We start from the raw sequence: 23,801 nt of genomic DNA on the forward strand, positions 1-23,801 counted from the left end.
TCCCCCAGATACAGACAGATACGCACCCCAGACAGACACACAGACAGATACGCACCCCCTACAGACAGACACGCACCCCCCCTACAGACAGATACGCACCCCCACAGACAGATACACCCCAACAGACAGATACGCACCCCAGACAACAGACAGATACGCACCCCACACACCTCCCCATACAGACAGACACGCACCCCCCCAACAGACAGATACGCAGACAGATACGCACCCCCCCCACAGACAGATACGGACAGACAGATACGCACCCCCACCCTACAGACAGATACGCACCCCCCTACAGACAGATACAGACAGACACACACCCCCCAACAGACAGATACGCACCCCCCCAGACAGATACGCACCCCCCTACAGACAGATACGCACCCCCCCTACAGACAGATACGCACCCCCCCAACAGACAGATACGCACCCCCCCACAGACAGATACGCACTACAGACAGATACGCACCCCCCTACAGACAGATACGCACCCCCTACAGACAGATACGCACCCCCCACTACAGACAGATACGCACCCCCCTACAGACAGATACGCACCCCCTACAGACAGATACGCACCCCCCCACAGACAGATACACACCTCCCTACAGACAGATACCCCCCCCACAGACAGATACGCACCCCCTACAGACAGATACGCACCCCCATACAGACAGATACACCACCTCAGACAGATACGCACCTCCCCCTACAGACAGACAGCACTACAGACAGATACGCACCCCCCAACAGACAGATACGCACTGACAGATACGCACCCCCCCAACAGACAGATACGCACCCCCCTGACAGATACGCACCCCCCAACAGACAGATACGCACCCCCTACAGACAGATACGCACCCCCTACAGACAGATACGCACCCCCCAGACAGACAGATACGACCCCCTACAGACAGATACGCACCTACAGACAGATACGCACCCCCTACAGACAGATACGCACCCCCCTACAGACAGATACGCACCCCCTACAGACAGATACGCACCCAGACCCACTGGACAGACAGATACGCACCCCCTACAGACAGATACGCACCCCCTACAGACAGATACGCACCCCCCAACAGACAGATACGCACCCCCATACAGACAGACACACACCTCCCCTACAGACAGATACGCACCCCCTACAGACAGATACGCACCCCCTACAGACAGATACGCACCCCCCCAACAGACAGATACCACTGGACAGATACGCACCCCCCATACAGACAGATACGCACCCCAACAGATCCATAAATGATTGCCAAAGCTTTTGGGTTGGTTTAGATGGCTGTGTGATATGCCTTTTACAATACATCAACTGGTACCAGTGACCCACTGGACTAGGTATGGAAGGTACCACTGGACTAGTAATGGAAGGTACCACTGGAAGGTACCACTGGACTAGGTATGGAAGGTACCACTGGACTAGTAATGGAAGGTACCACTGGACTAGTAATGGAAGGTACCACTGGACTAGTAATGGAAGGTACCACTGGACTAGTAATGGAAGGTACCACTGGACTAGGTATGGAAGGTACCACTGGACTAGTAATGGAAGGTACCACTGGACTAGTAATGGAAGGTACCACTGGACTAGGTATGGAAGGTACCACTGGACTAGTAATGGAAGGTACCACTGGACTAGTAATGGAAGGTACCACTGGACTAGTAATGGAAGGTACCACTGGAAGGTACCACTGGACTAGGTATGGAAGGTACCACTGGACTAGGTATGGAAGGTACCACTGGACTAGGTATGGAAGGTACCACTGGACTAGGTATGGAAGGTACCACTGGACTAGGTATGGAAGGTAACACTGACCCACTGGACTAGGTATGGAAGGTACCACTGACCCAGTGGACTAGGTATGGAAGGTACCACTGACCCAGTGGACTAGGTATGGAAGGTACCACTAGGTATGGAAGGTACCACTGACCCAGTGGACTAGGTATGGAAGGTACCACTAGGTATGGAAGGTACCACTAGGTATGGAAGGTACCACTGGACTAGTAATGGAAGGTACCACTGGACTAGGTATGGAAGGTACCACTGGACTAGGTATGGAAGGTACCACTGGACTAGGTATGGAAGGTACCACTGGACTAGGTATGGAAGGTACCACTGGACTAGGTATGGAAGGTACCACTGGACTAGGTATGGAAGGTACCACTGGACTAGGTATGGAAGGTACCACTGGACTAGGTATGGAAGGTACCACTGGACTAGGTATGGAAGGTACCACTGGACTAGGTATGGAAGGTACCACTGGACTAGGTATGGAAGGTACCACTGGACTAGGTATGGAAGGTACCACTGGACTAGGTATGGAAGGTACCACTGACCCAGTGGACTAGGTATGGAAGGTACCACTGACCCAGAGGAATAGGTATGGAAGGTACCACTGACCCAGAGGACTAGGTATGGAAGGTACCACTGACCAAGAGGACTAGGTATGGAAGGTACCACTGGACTAGGTATGGAAGGTACCACTGACCCAGACGACTAGGTATGGAAGGTACCACTGGACTAGGTATGGAAGGTACCACTGGACTAGGTATGGAAGGTACCACTGGACTAGGTATGGAAGGTACCACTGGACTAGGTATGGAAGGTACCACTGGACTAGGTATGGAAGGTAACACTGACCCACTGGACTAGGTATGGAAGGTACCACTGACCCAGTGGACTAGGTATGGAAGGTACCACTGACCCAGTGGACTAGGTATGGAAGGTACCAGTAGGTATGGAAGGTACCACTGACCCAGTGGACTAGGTATGGAAGGTACCACTAGGTATGGAAGGTACCACTGACCCACTGGACTAGGTATGGAAGGTACCACTGGGTATGGAAGGTACCACTAGGTATGGAAGGTACCACTAGGTATGGAAGGTACCACTAGGTATGGAAGGTACCACTAGGTATGGAAGGTACCACTGGACTAGGTATGGAAGGTACCACTAGGTATGGAAGGTACCACTGACCCACTGGACTAGGTATGGAAGGTACCACTAGGTATGGACTAGGTATGGAAGGTACCACTATGGAAGGTACCACTGGACTAGGTATGGAAGGTACCACTAGGAAGGTACCACTAGGTATGGAAGGTACCACTAGGTATGGAAGGTACCACTAGGTATGGAAGGTACCACTAGGTATGGAAGGTACCACTAGGTATGGAAGGTACCACTAGGTATGGAAGGTACCACTAGGTATGGAAGGTACCACTGGTACCACTAGGTATGGAAGGTACCACTAGGTATGGAAGGTACCACTGGGTATGGAAGGTACCACTAAGTATGGAAGGTACCACTAGGTATGGAAGGTACCACTAGGTATGGAAGGTACCACTGAGTATGGAAGGTACCACTAGGTATGGAAGGTACCACTAGGTATGGAAGGTACCACTGGACTAGGTATGGAAGGTACCACTAGGTATGGAAGGTACCACTAGGTATGGAAGGTACCACTAGGTATGGAAGGTACCACTAGGTATGGAAGGTACCACTGGACTAGGTATGGAAGGTACCACTAGGTATGGAAGGTACCACTAGGTATGGAAGGTACCACTAGGTATGGAAGGTACCACTGGACTAGGTATGGAAGGTACCACTAGGTATGGAAGGTACCACTAGGTATGGAAGGTACCACTAGGTATGGAAGGTACCACTAGGTATGGAAGGTACCACTAGGTATGGAAGGTACCACTAGGTATGGAAGGTACCACTAGGTATGGAAGGTACCACTAGGTATGGAAGGTACCACTAGGTATGGAAGGTACCACTAGGTATGGAAGGTACCACTAGGTATGGAAGGTACCACTAGGTATGGAAGGTACCACTAGGTATGGAAGGTACCACTAGGTATGGAAGGTACCACTAGGTATGGAAGGTACCACTGGACTAGGTATGGAAGGTACCACTAGGTATGGAAGGTACCACTAGGTATGGAAGGTACCACTAGGTATGGAAGGTACCACTAGGTATGGAAGGTACCACGGTATGGAAGGTATGGAAGGTACCACTAGGTATGGAAGGTACCACTGGACTAGTATGGAAGGTACCACTGGACTAGGTATGGAAGGTACCACTAGGTATGGAAGGTACCACTGGAGGTATGGAAGGTACCACTGGACTAGGTATGGAAGGTACCACTAGGTATGGAAGGTACCACTAGGTATGGAAGGTACCACTAGGTATGGAAGGTACCACTAGGTATGGAAGGTACCACTAGGTATGGAAGGTACCACTGGAGGTATGGAAGGTACCACTAGGTATGGAAGGTACCACTAGGTATGGAAGGTACCACTAGGTATGGAAGGTACCACTAGGTATGGAAGGTACCACTAGGTATGGAAGGTACCACTGGACTAGGTATGGAAGGTACCACTAGACTAGGTATGGAAGGTACCACTAGGTATGGAAGGTACCACTAGGTATGGAAGGTACCACTAGGTATGGAAGGTACCACTAGGTATGGAAGGTACCACTGGACTAGGTATGGAAGGTACCACTAGGTATGGAAGGTACCACTAGGTATGGAAGGTACCACTGGACTAGGTATGGAAGGTACCACTAGGTATGGAAGGTACCACTGGACTAGGTATGGAAGGTACCACTAAGTATGGAAGGTACCACTAGGTATGGAAGGTACCACTAGGTATGGAAGGTACCACTAGGTATGGAAGGTACCACTGGACTAGGTATGGAAGGTACCACTAGGTATGGAAGGTACCACTAGGTATGGAAGGTACCACTAGGTATGGAAGGTACCACTGGACTAGGTATGGAAGGTACCACTAGGTATGGAAGGTACCACTAGGTATGGAAGGTACCACTGGACTAGGTATGGAAGGTACCACTAGGTATGGAAGGTACCACTAGGTATGGAAGGTACCACTAGGTATGGAAGGTACCACTAGGTATGGAAGGTACCACTGGACTAGGTATGGAAGGTACCACTAGGTATGGAAGGTACCACTGGACTAGTAATGGAAGGTACCACTGGACTAGGTATGGAAGGTACCACTAGGTATGGAAGGTACCACTGGACTAGATATGGAAGGTACCACTAGGTATGGAAGGTACCACTAGGTATGGAAGGTACCACTAGGTATGGAAGGTAACACTGGACTAGGTATGGAAGTGATGCTTCAACAAAGCCAAAATAAATTCGAACCACTTGATGGGAATGGAATATCGAGGTTAGGATTCAGAGAAACTATGGTTGAAAGGTTTGGTTGTGATAAGAGACGGAACTTACCATTTTCTTCTTCTGCTTGGATCCATCCTTACACACAAACACCACGGCTGTTCTGAAGACTGAACCATGAAGAGGGCGATGGAAGGGGTCGCAGAAAGATTTCATGTAATACGTTTCAAATACATGAAATAAGCTACCATAATACAGTATTATGTCTCTTGGAGTGATCAGGCTTGCACTCAGTCCCAAATTGGCTGTGGTCAAAAGTAGTGCACTATAACAGGAATAGGGGACACAGTCTATGTCATTCGACAGAGTGGTACATGTATCCCCTTATGTAACAGACAGCCATCTTAAGAGTGATCTAGAGAAGGTTCTAAGTAGCTTTGTCCTGTTCTAGAACTAGAACCCCATTAGCTACATGGTTCTGAGAAGCCACATCTGATGCACACTAGGTATTGCCCTTAACGTACTGAATGCAGCCAGTTGGGGTTCTTTCTTCCATTTGCCCAGGGAGGAGGGAGGGTTGATCCAGGCTACGCTGGTGTGGAGCAGCAAGTCCCCCATCGACAGATCAGCAACCTACAACACAACCATGTTACAACCATGTTACAACACAACCATGTTACAACCATGATACAACACAACCATGATACAACACAACCATGATACAACACAACCATGTTACAACCATGTTACAACACAACCATGTTACAACACAACCATGATACAACACAACCATGTTACAACACAGCCATGTTACAACCATGTTACAACACAACCATGTTACAACCATGTTACAACACAACCATGTTACAACCATGATACAACACAACCATGTTACAACACAGCCATGTTACAACCATGATACAACACAACCATGTTACAACACAGCCATGTTACAACACAGCCATGTTACAACACAGCCATGTTACAACCATGTTACAACCATGATACAACACAACCATGATACAACACAACCATGTTACAACACAACCATGTTACAACACAACCATGATACAACACAACCATGTTACAACACAGCCATGTTACAACCATGTTACAACACAACCATGTTACAACCATGTTACAACACAACCATGTTACAACCATGATACAACACAACCATGATACAACACAGCCATGTTACAACCATGATACAACACAGCCATGTTACAACACAGCCATGTTACAACCATGTTACAACACAACCATGTTACAACCATGTTACAACACAACCATGTTACAACCATGATACAACACAACCATGATACAACACAGCCATGTTACAACCATGATACAACACAGCCATGTTACAACACAGCCATGTTACAACACAGCCATGTTACAACACAGCCATGTTACAACCATGTTACAACCATGATACAACACAACCATGTTACAACACAGCCATGTTACAACACAACCATGTTACAACACAGCCATGTTACAACACAACCATGTTACAACACAACCATGTTACAGCCATGTTACAGCCATGTTACAACACAGCCATGTTACAACCATGTTACAACCATGTTACAACACAGCCATGTTACAACACAACCATGTTACAACACAACAATGTTACAACACAACCATGTTACAACCATGTTACAACACAACCATGTTACAACTATGTTACAACACAACCATGTTACAACACAACCATGTTACAACACAACCATGTTACAACCATGTTACAACTATGTTACAACACAACCATGTTACAACTATGTTACAACACAACCATGTTACAACTATGTTACAACACAACCATGTTACATCCATGTTACAACACAACCATGTTACAACTATGTTACAACACAACCATGTTACATCCATGTTACAACACAACCATGTTACAGTCATGTTACAACACAACCATGTTACAGTCATGTTACAACACAACCATGTTACAGCCATGTTACAACACAACCATGTTACAGCCATGTTACAACAACTATGTTACAACACAACCATGTTACATCCATGTTACAACACACCCATGTTACAGCCATGTTACAACACAACCATGTCACAACCATGTTACAACCATGATACAACACAGCCATGTTACAACACAGCCATGTTACAACACAGCCATGTTACAACACAACCATGTTACAACACAGCCATGTTACAACACAACCATGTTACAACACAACCATGTTACAGCCATGTTACAGCCATGTTACAACACAGCCATGTTACAACCATGTTACAACACAACCATGTTACAACCATGTTACAACACAACCATGTTACAACACAACAATGTTACAACACAACCATGTTACAACCATGTTACAACACAACCATGTTACAACTATGTTACAACACAACCATGTTACAACACAACCATGTTACAACCATGTTACAACTATGTTACAACACAACCATGTTACAACTATGTTACAACACAACCATGTTACAACTATGTTACAACACAACCATGTTACAACTATGTTACAACACAACCATGTTACAACCATGTTACAACACAACCATGTTACAACTATGTTACAACACAACCATGTTACATCCATGTTACAACACAACCATGTTACAGTCATGTTACAACACAACAATGTTACAGCCATGTTACAACACAACCATGTTACAACACAACCATGTTACATCCATTTTACAACACACCCATGTTACAGCCATGTTACAACACAACCATGATACAACACACCCATGATACAACCATGTTACAACACACCCATGTTACAACACACCCATGTTACAACACACACCCATGATACAACCATGTTACAACACAACCATGTTACAACACAACCATGTTACAACACAGCCATGTTACAACACAGCCATGTTACAACACAACCATGTTACAACACAACCATGTTACATCCATGTTACAACACAACCATGATACAACACACCCATGTTACAACACAACCATGTTACAACTATGTTACAACTATGTTACAACACAACCATGTTACAACTATGTTACAACACAACCATGTTACAACACAACCATGTTACAACACAACCATGTTACAACCATGTTACAACTATGTTACAACACAACCATGTTACAACACAACCATGTTACAGCCATGTTACAACACAACCATGTTACAACACAACCATGTTACAACACAACCATGTTACAACACACCCATGATACAACCATGTTACAACTATGTTACAACACAACCATGTTACAACACACCCATGATACAACCATGTTACAACACAGCCATGTTACAACACAGCCATGTTACAACACAACCATGTTACAGCCATGTTACAGCCATGTTACAACACAGCCATGTTACAGCCATGTTACAACCATGTTACAACCATGTTACAACACAGCCATGTTACAACACAACCATGTTACAACACAACCATGTTACATCCATGTTACAACATAACCATGATACAACACACCCATGATACAACCATGTTACAACTATGTTACAACACAACCATGTTACAACACAACCATGTTACAACACAACCATGTTACAACACAACCATGTTACATCCATGTTACAACATAACCATGTTACAACACACCCATGATACAACCATGTTACAACTATGTTACAACACAACCATGTTACAACACACCCATGATACAACCATGTTACAACACAGCCATGTTACAACACAGCCATGTTACAACACAACCATGTTACAGCCATGTTACAGCCATGTTACAACACAGCCATGTTACAGCCATGTTACAACCATGTTACAACCATGTTACAACACAGCCATGTTACAACACAACCATGTTACAACACAACCATGTTACAACACAACCATGTTACATCCATTTTACAACACACCCATGTTACAGCCATGTTACAACACAACCATGATACAACACACCCATGATACAACCATGTTACAACACACCCATGTTACAACACAACCATGTTACAGCCATGTTACAGCCATGTTACAACACAGCCATGTTACAACCATGTTACAACCATGTTACAACACAGCCATGTTACAACACAACCATGTTACAACACAACCATGTTACAACACAACCATGTTACAACCATGTTACAACACACCCATGTTACAACACAACCATGTTACAACACAACCATGTTACAACACAACTATGTTACAACACAACCATGTTACAACCATGTTACAACACAACCATGTTACAACTATGTTACAACACAACCATGTTACAACAACACAACCATGTTACATGTTACAACACAACCATGTTACATCCATGTTACAACACAACCATGTTACAGTCATGTTACAACACAACCATGTTACAGTCATGTTACAACACAACCATGTTACAGCCATGTTACAACACAACCATGTTACAGCCATGTTACAACAACTATGTTACAACACAACCATGTTACATCCATGTTACAACACACCCATGTTACAGCCATGTTACAACACAACCATGTCACAACCATGTTACAACCATGATACAACACAGCCATGTTACAACACAGCCATGTTACAACACAACCATGTTACAGCCATGTTACAGCCATGTTACAACACAGCCATGTTACAGCCATGTTACAACCATGTTACAACCATGTTACAACACAGCCATGTTACAACACAACCATGTTACAACACACCCATGATACAACCATGTTACAACTATGTTACAACACAACCATGTTACAACACACCCATGATACAACCATGTTACAACACAGCCATGTTACAACACAGCCATGTTACAACACAACCATGTTACAGCCATGTTACAGCCATGTTACAACACAGCCATGTTACAGCCATGTTACAACCATGTTACAACCATGTTACAACACAGCCATGTTACAACACAACCATGTTACAACACAACCATGTTACATCCATGTTACAACATAACCATGATACAACACACCCATGATACAACCATGTTACAACTATGTTACAACACAACCATGTTACAACACAACCATGTTACAACACAACCATGTTACAACACAACCATGTTACATCCATGTTACAACATAACCATGATACAACACACCCATGATACAACCATGTTACAACTATGTTACAACACAACCATGTTACAACACACCCATGATACAACCATGTTACAACACAGCCATGTTACAACACAGCCATGTTACAACACAACCATGTTACAGCCATGTTACAACACAGCCATGTTACAGCCATGTTACAACCATGTTACAACCATGTTACAACACAGCCATGTTACAACACAACCATGTTACAACACAACCATGTTACAACACAACCATGTTACATCCATTTTACAACACACCATGTTACAACCATGTTACAACACAACCATGATACAACACACCCATGTTACAACCATGTTACAACACATGTTACAACACAACCATGTTACAGCCATACAGCCATGTTACAACACAGCCATGTTACAACAAAACCATGTTACAACCATGTTACAACACAGCCATGTTACAACACATGTTACAACACAACAATGTTACAACACAACCATGTTACAACCATGTTACAACACAACCATGTTACAACTATGTTACAACACAACCATGTTACAACACAACCATGTTACAACACAACCATGTTACAACCATGTTACAACTATGTTACAACACAACCATGTTACAACTATGTTACAACACAACCATGTTACAACTATGTTACAACACAACCATGTTACATCCATGTTACAACACAACCATGTTACAACTATGTTACAACACAACCATGTTACATCCATGTTACAACACAACCATGTTACAGTCATGTTACAACACAACCATGTTACAGTCATGTTACAACACAACCATGTTACAGCCATGTTACAACACAACCATGTTACAGCCATGTTACAACAACTATGTTACAACACAACCATGTTACATCCATGTTACAACACACCCATGTTACAGCCATGTTACAACACAACCATGTCACAACCATGTTACAACCATGATACAACACAGCCATGTTACAACACAGCCATGTTACAACACAGCCATGTTACAACACAACCATGTTACAACACAGCCATGTTACAACACAACCATGTTACAACACAACCATGTTACAGCCATGTTACAGCCATGTTACAACACAGCCATGTTACAACCATGTTACAACACAACCATGTTACAACCATGTTACAACACAACCATGTTACAACACAACAATGTTACAACACAACCATGTTACAACCATGTTACAACACAACCATGTTACAACTATGTTACAACACAACCATGTTACAACACAACCATGTTACAACCATGTTACAACTATGTTACAACACAACCATGTTACAACTATGTTACAACACAACCATGTTACAACTATGTTACAACACAACCATGTTACATCCATGTTACAACACAACCATGTTACAACTATGTTACAACACAACCATGTTACATCCATGTTACAACACAACCATGTTACAGTCATGTTACAACACAACCATGTTACAGTCATGTTACAACACAACCATGTTACAGCCATGTTACAACAACTATGTTACAACACAACCATGTTACATCCATGTTACAACACACCCATGTTACAGCCATGTTACAACACAACCATGATACAACACACCCATGATACAACCATGTTACAACACACCCATGTTACAACACACCCATGTTACAACACAACCATGTTACAACACAACTATGTTACAGCACACCCATGATACAACCATGTTACAACACAACCATGTTACAACACAACCATGTTACAACACAGCCATGTTACAACACAGCCATGTTACAACACAACCATGTTACAACACAACCATGTTACATCCATGTTACAACACAACCATGATACAACACACCCATGTTACAACACAACCATGTTACAACTATGTTACAACTATGTTACAACACAACCATGTTACAACTATGTTACAACACAACCATGTTACAACACAACCATGTTACAACACAACCATGTTACAACCATGTTACAACTATGTTACAACACAACCATGTTACAACACAACCATGTTACAGCCATGTTACAACACAACCATGTTACAACACAACCATGTTACAACACAACCATGTTACAACACACCCATGATACAACCATGTTACAACTATGTTACAACACAACCATGTTACAACACACCCATGATACAACCATGTTACAACACAGCCATGTTACAACACAGCCATGTTACAACACAACCATGTTACAGCCATGTTACAGCCATGTTACAACACAGCCATGTTACAGCCATGTTACAACCATGTTACAACCATGTTACAACACAGCCATGTTACAACACAACCATGTTACAACACAACCATGTTACATCCATGTTACAACATAACCATGATACAACACACCCATGATACAACCATGTTACAACTATGTTACAACACAACCATGTTACAACACAACCATGTTACAACACAACCATGTTACAACACAACCATGTTACATCCATGTTACAACATAACCATGATACAACACACCCATGATACAACCATGTTACAACTATGTTACAACACAACCATGTTACAACACACCCATGATACAACCATGTTACAACACAGCCATGTTACAACACAGCCATGTTACAACACAACCATGTTACAGCCATGTTACAGCCATGTTACAACACAGCCATGTTACAGCCATGTTACAACCATGTTACAACCATGTTACAACACAGCCATGTTACAACACAACCATGTTACAACACAACCATGTTACAACACAACCATGTTACATCCATTTTACAACACACCCATGTTACAGCCATGTTACAACACAACCATGATACAACACACCCATGATACAACCATGTTACAACACACCCATGTTACAACACACCCATGTTACCCATGGTACAACACAACCATGCTACAACACAACCATGCTACAACACAACCATGTTACAGCACACCCATGATACAACCATGTTACAACACAACCATGTTACAACACAACCATGTTACAACACAACCATGTTACAACACAACCATGTTACAACACAACCATGTTACAACCATGTTACAACACAACCATGTTACAACCATGTTACAACACAACCATGTTTCAACACAACCATGTTACAACCATGTTACAACTATGTTACAACACAACCATGTTACAACTATGTTACAACACAACCATGTTACAACAAAACCATGTTACAACTATGTTACAACACAACCATGTTACAACTATGTTACAACACAACCATGTTACAACACAACCATGTTACAACTATGTTACAACACAACCATGTTACAACACAACCATGTTACAACTATGTTACAACACAACCATGTTACATCCATGTTACAACACAACCATGTTACAGCCATGTTACAACACAACCATGTTACATCCATTTTACAACACACCCATGTTACAGCCATGTTACAACACAACCATGATACAACACACCCATGATACAACCATGTTACAACACACCCATGTTACAACACACCCATGTTACAACACACACCCATGTTACAACCATGGTACAACACAACCATGTTACAACACAACCATGTTACAGCACACCCATGATACAACCATGTTACAACACAACCATGTTACAACACAACCATGTTACAACACAACCATGTTACATCCATTTTACAACACACCCATGTTACAGCCATGTTACAACACAACCATGATACAACACACCCATGATACAACCATGTTACAACACACCCATGTTACAACACACCCATGATACAACCATGTTACAACACACCCATGTTACAACACACCCATGTTACAACCATGGTACAACACAACCATGCTACAACACAACCATGCTACAACACAACCATGTTACAGCACACCCATGATACAACCATGTTACAACACAACCATGTTACAACACAACCATGTTACAACACAACCATGTTACAATACAGCCATGTTACAACACAACCATGTTACAACACAACCATGTTACAATACAGCCATGTTACAACACAACCATGTTACAACACACCCATGTTACAACCATGGTACAACACAACCATGCTACAACACAACCATGCTACAACACAACCATGTTACAGCACACCCATGATACAACCATGTTACAACACAACCATGTTACAACACAACCATGTTACAACACAACCATGTTACAATACAGCCATGTTACAACACAACCATGTTACAATACAGCCATGTTACAATACAACCATGTTACATCCATGTTACAACACAACCATGATACAACACAACCATGTTACAACTATGTTACAACACAACCATGTTACAACTATGTTACAACACAACCATGTTACAACACAACCATGTTACAACTATGTTACAACACAGCCATGTTACAACACAACCATGTTACAACCATGTTACAACTATGTTACAACACAACCATGTTACAACTATGTTACAACACAACCATGTTACAACACAACCATGTTACAACTATGTTACAACACAACCATGTTACAACACAACCATGTTACAGCCATGTTACAACACAACCATGTTACAGCCATGTTACAACACAACTATGTTACAACACAGCCATGTTACAACACAACTATGTTACAACACAACCATGTTACATCCATGTTACAACATAACCATGATACAACACACCCATGATACAACACACCCATGTTACAACACACCCATGTTACAGCCATGTTACAACACAACCATGATACAACACATCCATGATACCACAGAACATGAGGAGACTCCCAAAAACACTGTACCTCTGTCTCGATACCACAGAACATGAGGAGACTCCCAACAACACACCTCTGTCTAGATACCACAGAACATGAGGAGACTCCCAACAACACTGTACCTGTCTGGATACCACAGAACATGAGGAGACTCCCAACAACACTGTACCTCTGTCTCGATACCACAGAACATGAGGAGACTCCCAACAACACACCTCTGTCTAGATACCACAGAACATGAGGAGACTCCCAACAACACTGTACCTGTCTGGATACCACAGAACATGAGGAGACTCCCAAAAACACACCTCTGTCTGGATACCACAGAACATGAGGAGACTCCCAACAACACTGTACCTCTGTCTGGATACCACAGAACATGAGGAGACTCCCAACAACACACCTCTGTCTAGATACCACAGAACATGAGGAGACTCCCAACTACACACCTCTGTCTAGATACCACAGAACATGAGGAGACTCCCAACAACACACCTCTGTCTCGATACCACAGAACATGAGGAGACTCCCAACAACACACCTCTGTCTCGATACCACAGAACATGAGGAGACTCCCAACAACAACACACCTCTGTCTCGATACCACAGAACATGAGGAGACTCCCAACAACACACCTCTGTCTCGATACCACAGAACATGAGGAGACTCCCAACAACACTGTACCTCTGTCTGGATACCACAGAACATGAGGAGACTCCCAACTACACACCTCTGTCTAGATACCACAGAACATGAGGAGACTCCCAACAACACACCTCTGTCTAGATACCACAGAACATGAGGAGACTCCCAACAACAACGCACCTCTTTCTTGTCTCCACTCTGCTCCGCTATGAGCTGGTCAAACACCAACCCAAACTCCTCGTGGATCTTCTGCATCTCATTGATGTGACTGGCCACCTTGTTCATGGCCTTCATAGCAACTGGACAGGAAGGAGAGAGAAGAGAAGAGGAACACTATTATACTAAACCTAACCCTTCTGCATCCCATTGATAAAATAATATAATAAGCATGTACTATAGGACACCCCCCTCCCTCCCTCCCTCCTCCTACAGCTCTCTCAGTAGTAGTGGGTACTATAGGACACCCCCCTCCCTCCTACAGCTCTCTCAGTAGTAGTGGGTACTATAGGACACCCCCCTCCCTCCCTCCCTCCTCCTACAGCTCTCTCAGTAGTAGTGGGTACTATAGGACACCCCCCTCCCTCCTACAGCTCTCTCAGTAGTAGTGGGTACTATAGGACACCCCCCTCCCTCCCTCCCTCCGTCCCTCCTACAGCTCTCTCAGTAGTAGTGGGTACTATAGGACACACCCCTCCCTCCCTCCCTCCTCCTACAGCTCTCTCAGTAGTAGTGGGTACTATAGGACACACCCCTCCCTCCCTCCCTCCATCCTACAGCTCTCTCAGTAGTAGTGGGTACTATAGGACACACCCCTCCCTCCCTCCTCCTACAGCTCTCTCAGTAGTAGTGGGTACTATAGGACACACCCCTCCCTCCCTCCTAAAGCTCTCTCAGTAGTAGTGGGTACTATAGGATACACCCCTCCCTCACTCCCTCCCTCATCCTACAGCTCTCTCAGTAGTAGTGGGTACTATAGGATACACCCCTCCCTCCCTCCCTCCTCCTACAGCTCTCTCAGTAGTAGTGGGTACTATAGGACACACCCCTCCACCCCTCCTCCTCCTACAGCTCTCTCAGTAGTAGTGGGTACTATAGGACACACCCCTCCCTCCCTCCCTCCCTCCTACAGCTCTCTCAGTAGTAGTGGGTACTATAGGACACACCCCTCCCTCCCTCCTACAACTCTCTCAGTAGTAGTGGGTACTATAGGACACACCCCTCCCTCCCTCCTCCTACAGCTCTCAGTAGTAGTGGGTACTATAGGACACACCCCTCCCTCCCTCCCTCCTCCTACAGCTCTCTCAGTAGTAGTGGGTACTATAGGACACACCCCTCCCTCCCTCCTAAAGCTCTCTCAGTAGTAGTGGGTACTATAGGACACACCCCTCCATCCCTCCTCCTCCTACAGCTCTCTCAGTAGTAGTGGGTACTATAGGACACACCCCTCCCTCCCTCCTACAACTCTCTCAGTAGTAGTGGGTACTATAGGACACACCCCTCCCTCCCTCCTACAACTCTCTCAGTAGTAGTGGGTACTATAGGACACACCCTCCCTCCCTCCCTCCTCCCTCCCTCCTACAGCTCTCTCAGTAGTAGTGGGTACTATAGGACACACCCCTCCCTCCCTCCTCCTCCTACAGCTCTCTCAGTAGTAGTGGGTACTATAGGACACCCCCCCCCTCCTCCTACAGCTCTCTCAGTAGTAGTGGGTACTATAGGACACACCCCTCCCTCCCCCTACAGCTCTCTCAGTAGTAGTGGGTACTATAGGACACCCCCCTCCTCCTACAGCTCTCTCAGTAGTAGTGGGTACTATAGGACACACCCCTCCCTCCCTCCTCCTACAGCTCTCTCAGTAGTAGTGGGTACTATAGGACACCCCCTCCCTCCCTCCTCCTACAGCTCTCTCAGTAGTAGTGGGTACTATAGGACACCCCCCCCCCCTCCCTCCCTCCTCCTACAGCTCTCTCAGTAGTAGTGGGTACTATAGGAGACACCCCGCCCTCCCCTCCCTCCTCCTACAGCTCTCTCAGTAGTAGTGGGTACTATAGGACACCCCCCCCTCCCTCCTCCTACAGCTCTCTCAGTAGTAGTGGGTACTATAGGACACACCCCTCCCTCGCTCCCTCCCTCCTTACCATTCAGGTGATAGTGTTCTTCACTGTCCGGGTCTGTCAGTGAGTACAGCTCTCTCAGTAGTAGTGGGTACTTCAGAACTCTCTGGATGGGTTTGATCAGGTAGGACTCCAGGGTTGAGGAGTGTTGCTGTTTCGGGTTCCTGTCTTCCAGAAACGCCTTGAAGTCTGCATCGGTCTTAGCTAGATGCAATGAGATGGGGGGGTTACACACGTAACCTCCAAACGTTTCAGAAGGACAATGAAATAAGATCCAACATAAAGAAGCCCCCCGACTGTCTGCTGGTACCATACTGTTATGTGATCTGTTAATGAAGGCCAATACAAGAACAACACTTTCTCTTCTGTCTTAGCTAGAAGCAGAGGAGAGTTTAATACGCAGCCAACACATTCTGTTGTAGCTATGAAGAGGTCATTCAACACTGCCCTAAGAAACACATTCTGTTGTAGCTATGAAGAGGTCATTCAACACTGCCCTAAGAAACACATTCTGTTGTAGCTATGAAGAGGTCATTCAACACTGCCCTAAGAAACACATTCTGTTGTAGCTATGAAGAGGTCATTCAACACTGCCCTAAGAAACACATTCTGTTGTAGCTATGAAGAGGTCATTCAACACTGCCCTAAGAAACACATTCTGTTGTAGCTATGAAGAGGTCATTCAACACTGCCCTAAGAAACACATTCTGTTGTAGCTATGAAGAGGTCATTCAACACTGCCCTAAGAAACACATTCTGTTGTAGCTATGAAGAGGTCATTCAACACTGCCCTAAGAAACACATTCTGTTGTAGCTATGAAGAGGTCATTCAACACTACCCTAAGAAACACATTCTGTTGTAGCTATGAAGAGGTCATTCAACACTGCCCTAAGAAACACATTCTGTTGTAGCTATGAAGAGGTCATTCAACACTGCCCTAAGAAACACATTCTGTTGTAGCTATGAAGAGGTCATTCAACACTGCCCTAAGAAACACATTCTGTTGTAGCTATGAAGAGGTCATTCAACACTGCCCTAAGAAACACATTCTGTTGTAGCTATGAAGAGGTCATTCAACACTGCCCTAAGAAACACATTCTGTTGTAGCTATGAAGAGGTCATTCAACACTGCCCTAAGAAACACATTCTGTTGTAGCTATGAAGAGGTCATTCAACACTGCCCTAAGAAACACATTCTGTTGTAGCTATGAAGAGGTCATTCAACACTGCCCTAAGAAACACATTCTGTTGTAGCTATGAAGAGGTCATTCAACACTGCCCTAAGAAACACATTCTGTTATAGCTATGAAGAGGTCATTCAACACTGCCCTAAGAAACACATTCTGTTGTAGCTATGAAGAGGTCATTCAACACTGCCCTAAGAAACACATTCTGTTGTAGCTATGAAGAGGTCATTCAACACTGCCCTAAGAAACACATTCTGTTGTAGCTATGAAGAGGTCATTCATTCTGTTGTAGCTATGAAGAGGTCATTCAACACTGCCCTAAGAAACACATTCTGTTGTAGCTATGAAGAGGTCATTCAACACTGCCCTAAGAAACACATTCTGTTGTAGCTATGAAGAGGTCATTCAACACTGCCCTAAGAAACACATTCTGTTGTAGCTATGAAGAGGTCATTCAACACATTCTGTTGTAGCTATGAAGAGGTCATTCAACACTGCCCTAAGAAACACATTCTGTTGTAGCTATGAAGAGGTCATTCAACACTGCCCTAAGAAACACATTCTGTTATAGCTATGAAGAGGTCATTCAACACTGCCCTAAGAAACACATTCTGTTGTAGCTATGAAGAGGTCATTCAACACTGCCCTAAGAAACACATTCTGTTGTAGCTATGAAGAGGTCATTCAACACTGCCCTAAGAAACACATTCTGTTGTAGCTATGAAGAGGTCATTCAACACTGCCCTAAGAAACACATTCTGTTGTAGCTATGAAGAGGTCATTCAACACTGCCCTAAGAAACACATTCTGTTGTAGCTATGAAGAGGTCATTCAACACTGCCCTAAGAAACACATTCTGTTGTAGCTATGAAGAGGTCATTCAACACTGCCCTAAGAAACACATTCTGTTGTAGCTATGAAGAGGTCATTCAACACTGCCCTAAGAAACACATTCTGTTGTAGCTATGAAGAGGTCATTCAACACTGCCCTAAGAAACACATTCTGTTGTAGCTATGAAGAGGTCATTCAACACTGCCCTAAGAAACACATTCTGTTGTAGCTATGAAGAGGTCATTCAACACTGCCCTAAGAAACACATTCTGTTGTAGCTATGAAGAGGTCATTCAACACTGCCTAAGAAACACATTCTGTTGTAGCTATGAAGAGGTCATTCAACACTGCCCTAAGAAACACATTCTGTTGTAGCTATGAAGAGGTCATTCAACACTGCCCTAAGAAACACATTCTGTTGTAGCTATGAAGAGGTCATTCAACACTGCCCTAAGAAACACATTCTGTTGTAGCTATGAAGAGGTCATTCAACACTGCCCTAAGAAACACATTCTGTTGTAGCTATGAAGAGGTCATTCAACACTGCCCTAAGAAACACATTCTGTTGTAGCTATGAAGAGGTCATTCAACACTGCCCTAAGAAACACATTCTGTTGTAGCTATGAAGAGGTCATTCAACACTGCCCTAAGAAACACATTCTTTGTAGCTATGAAGAGGTCATTCAACACTGCCCTAAGAAACACATTCTGTTGTAGCTATGAAGAGGTCATTCAACACTGCCCTAAGAAACACATTCTGTTGTAGCTATGAAGAGGTCATTCAACACTGCCCTAAGAAACACATTCTGTTGTAGCTATGAAGAGGTCATTCAACACTGTTGTTGTAGCTATGAAGAGGTCATTCAACACTGCCCTAAGAAACACATTCTGTTGTAGCTATGAAGAGGTCATTCAACACTGCCCTAAGAAACACATTCTGTTGTAGCTATGAAGAGGTCATTCAACACTGCCCTAAGAAACACATTCTGTTGTAGCTATGAAGAGGTCATTCAACACTGCCCTAAGAAACACATTCTGTTGTAGCTATGAAGAGGTCATTCAACACTGCCCTAAGAAACACATTCTGTTGTAGCTATGAAGAGGTCATTCAACACTGCCCTAAGAAACACATTCTGTTGTAGCTATGAAGAGGTCATTCAACACTGCCCTAAGAAACACATTCTGTTGTAGCTATGAAGAGGTCATTCAACACTGCCCTAAGAAACACATTCTGTTGTAGCTATGAAGAGGTCATTCAACACTGCCCTAAGAAACACATTCTGTTGTAGCTATGAAGAGGTCATTCAACACTGCCCTAAGAAACACATTCTGTTGTAGCTATGAAGAGGTCATTCAACACTGCCCTAAGAAACACATTCTGTTGTAGCTATGAAGAGGTCATTCAACACTGCCCTAAGAAACACATTCTGTTGTAGCTATGAAGAGGTCATTCAACACTGCCCTAAGAAACACATTCTGTTGTAGCTATGAAGAGGTCATTCAACACTGCCCTAAGAAACACATTCTGTTGTAGCCCTAAGAAACACATTCTGAAGAGGTCATTCAACACTGCCCTAAGAAACACATTCTGTTATAGCTATGAAGAGGTCATTCAACACTGCCCTAAGAAACACATTCTGTTGTAGCTATGAAGAGGTCATTCAACACTGCCCTAAGAAACACATTCTGTTGTAGCTATGAAGAGGTCATTCAACACTGCCCTAAGAAACACATTCTGTTGTAGCTATGAAGAGGTCATTCAACACTGCCCTAAGAAACACATTCTGTTGTAGCTATGAAGAGGTCATTCAACACTACCCTAAGAAACACATTCTGTTGTAGCTATGAAGAGGTCATTCAACACTGCCCTAAGAAACACATTCTGTTGTAGCTATGAAGAGGTCATTCAACACTGCCCTAAGAAACACATTCTGTTGTAGCTATGAAGAGGTCATTCAACACTGCCCTAAGAAACACATTCTGTTGTAGCTATGAAGAGGTCATTCAACACTGCCCTAAGAAACACATTCTGTTGTAGCTATGAAGAGGTCATTCAACACTGCCCTAAGAAACACATTCTGTTGTAGCTATGAACACTGAAGAGGTCATTCAACACTGCCCTAAGAAACACATTCTGTTGTAGCTATGAAGAGGTCATTCAACACTGCCCTAAGAAACACATTCTGTTGTAGCTATGAAGAGGTCATTCAACACTGCCCTAAGAAACACATTCTGTTGTAGCTATGAAGAGGTCATTCAACACTGCCCTAAGAAACACATTCTGTTATAGCTATGAAGAGGTCATTCAACACTGCCCTAAGAAACACATTCTGTTATAGCTATGAAGAGGTCATTCAACACTGCCCTAAGAAACACATTCTGTTGTAGCTATGAAGAGGTCATTCAACACTGCCCTAAGAAACACATTCTGTTGTAGCTATGAAGAGGTCATTCAACACTGCCCTAAGAAACACATTCTGTTGTAGCTATGAAGAGGTCATTCAACACTGCCCTAAGAAACACATTCTGTTATAGCTATGAAGAGGTCATTCAACACTGCCCTAAGAAACACATTCTGTTGTAGCTATGAAGAGGTCATTCAACACTTCTGCTATGAAGAGGTCATTCAACACTAAGAAACACATTCTGTTGTAGCTATGAAGAGGTCATTCAACACTGCCCTAAGAAACACATTCTGTTGTAGCTATGAAGAGGTCATTCAACACTGCCCTAAGAAACACATTCTGTTATAGCTATGAAGAGGTCATTCAACACTGCCCTAAGAAACACATTCTGTTGTAGCTATGAAGAGGTCATTCAACACTGCCCTAAGAAACACATTCTGTTGTAGCTATGAAGAGGTCATTCAACACACATTCTGTTGTAGCTATGAAGAGGTCATTCAACACTGCCTAAGAAACACATTCTGTTGTAGCTATGAAGAGGTCATTCAACACTGCCCTAAGAAACACATTCTGTTGTAGCTATGAAGAGGTCATTCAACACTGCCCTAAGAAACACATTCTGTTGTAGCTATGAAGAGGTCATTCAACACTGCCCTAAGAAACACATTCTGTTGTAGCTATGAAGAGGTCATTCAACACTGCCCTAAGAAACACATTCTGTTGTAGCTATGAAGAGGTCATTCAACACTGCCCTAAGAAACACATTCTGTTGTAGCTATGAAGAGGTCATTCAACACTGCCCTAAGAAACACATTCTGTTGTAGCTATGAAGAGGTCATTCAACACTGCCCTAAGAAACACATTCTGTTGTAGCTATGAAGAGGTCATTCAACACTGCCCTAAGAAACACATTCTGTTGTAGCTATGAAGAGGTCATTCAACACTGCCCTAAGAAACACATTCTGTTGTAGCTATGAAGAGGTCATTCAACACTGCCCTAAGAAACACATTCTGTTGTAGCTATGAAGAGGTCATTCAACACTGCCCTAAGAAACACATTCTGTTGTAGCTATGAAGAGGTCATTCAACACTGCCCTAAGAAACACATTCTGTTGTAGCTATGAAGAGGTCATTCAACACTGCCCTAAGAAACACATTCTGTTGTAGCTATGAAGAGGTCATTCAACACTGCCCTAAGAAACACATTCTGTTGTAGCTATGAAGAGGTCATTCAACACTGCCCTAAGAAACACATTCTGTTGTAGCTATGAAGACATTCAACACTGCCCTAAGAAACTTCTGTTGTAGCTATGAAGAGGTCATTCAACACTGCCCTAAGAAACACATTCTGTTGTAGCTATGAAGAGGTCATTCAACACTGCCCTAAGAAACACATTCTGTTGTAGCTATGAAGAGGTCATTCAACACTGCCCTAAGAAACACATTCTGTTGTAGCTATGAAGAGGTCATTCAACACTGCCCTAAGAAACACATTCTGTTGTAGCTATGAAGAGGTCATTCAACACTGCCCTAAGAAACACATTCTGTTGTAGCTATGAAGAGGTCATTCAACACTGCCCTAAGAAACACATTCTGTTGTAGCTATGAAGAGGTCATTCAACACTGCCCTAAGAAACACATTCTGTTGTAGCATTCAACACTGCCCTAAAAACACATTCTGTGAAGAGGTCATTCAACA

At 43.6% G+C, this 23,801-nt stretch overlaps 1 protein-coding gene across 1 annotated transcript in view; it reads right to left on the reverse strand.

Moving 5' to 3' along the window:
- LOC118380856 (rho guanine nucleotide exchange factor TIAM1-like) overlaps positions 1-23,801 on the reverse strand; it is a 125,302-nt gene that overhangs the window by 17,288 nt on the left and 84,213 nt on the right. The window contains exons 23-26 of the mRNA XM_052479358.1: positions 17,702-17,881; positions 15,744-15,862; positions 5,690-5,798; positions 5,277-5,335 (exon numbers count right to left, since the gene is read on the reverse strand). Of these exons, the coding sequence (XP_052335318.1) occupies positions 5,277-5,335; positions 5,690-5,798; positions 15,744-15,862; positions 17,702-17,881 (467 nt within the window). The remainder of the gene's footprint in view (positions 1-5,276; positions 5,336-5,689; positions 5,799-15,743; positions 15,863-17,701; positions 17,882-23,801) is intronic.

Source organism: Oncorhynchus keta, chromosome 1, assembly GCF_023373465.1.
Source record: "Oncorhynchus keta strain PuntledgeMale-10-30-2019 chromosome 1, Oket_V2, whole genome shotgun sequence".
NCBI lineage: Eukaryota > Metazoa > Chordata > Actinopteri > Salmoniformes > Salmonidae > Oncorhynchus > Oncorhynchus keta.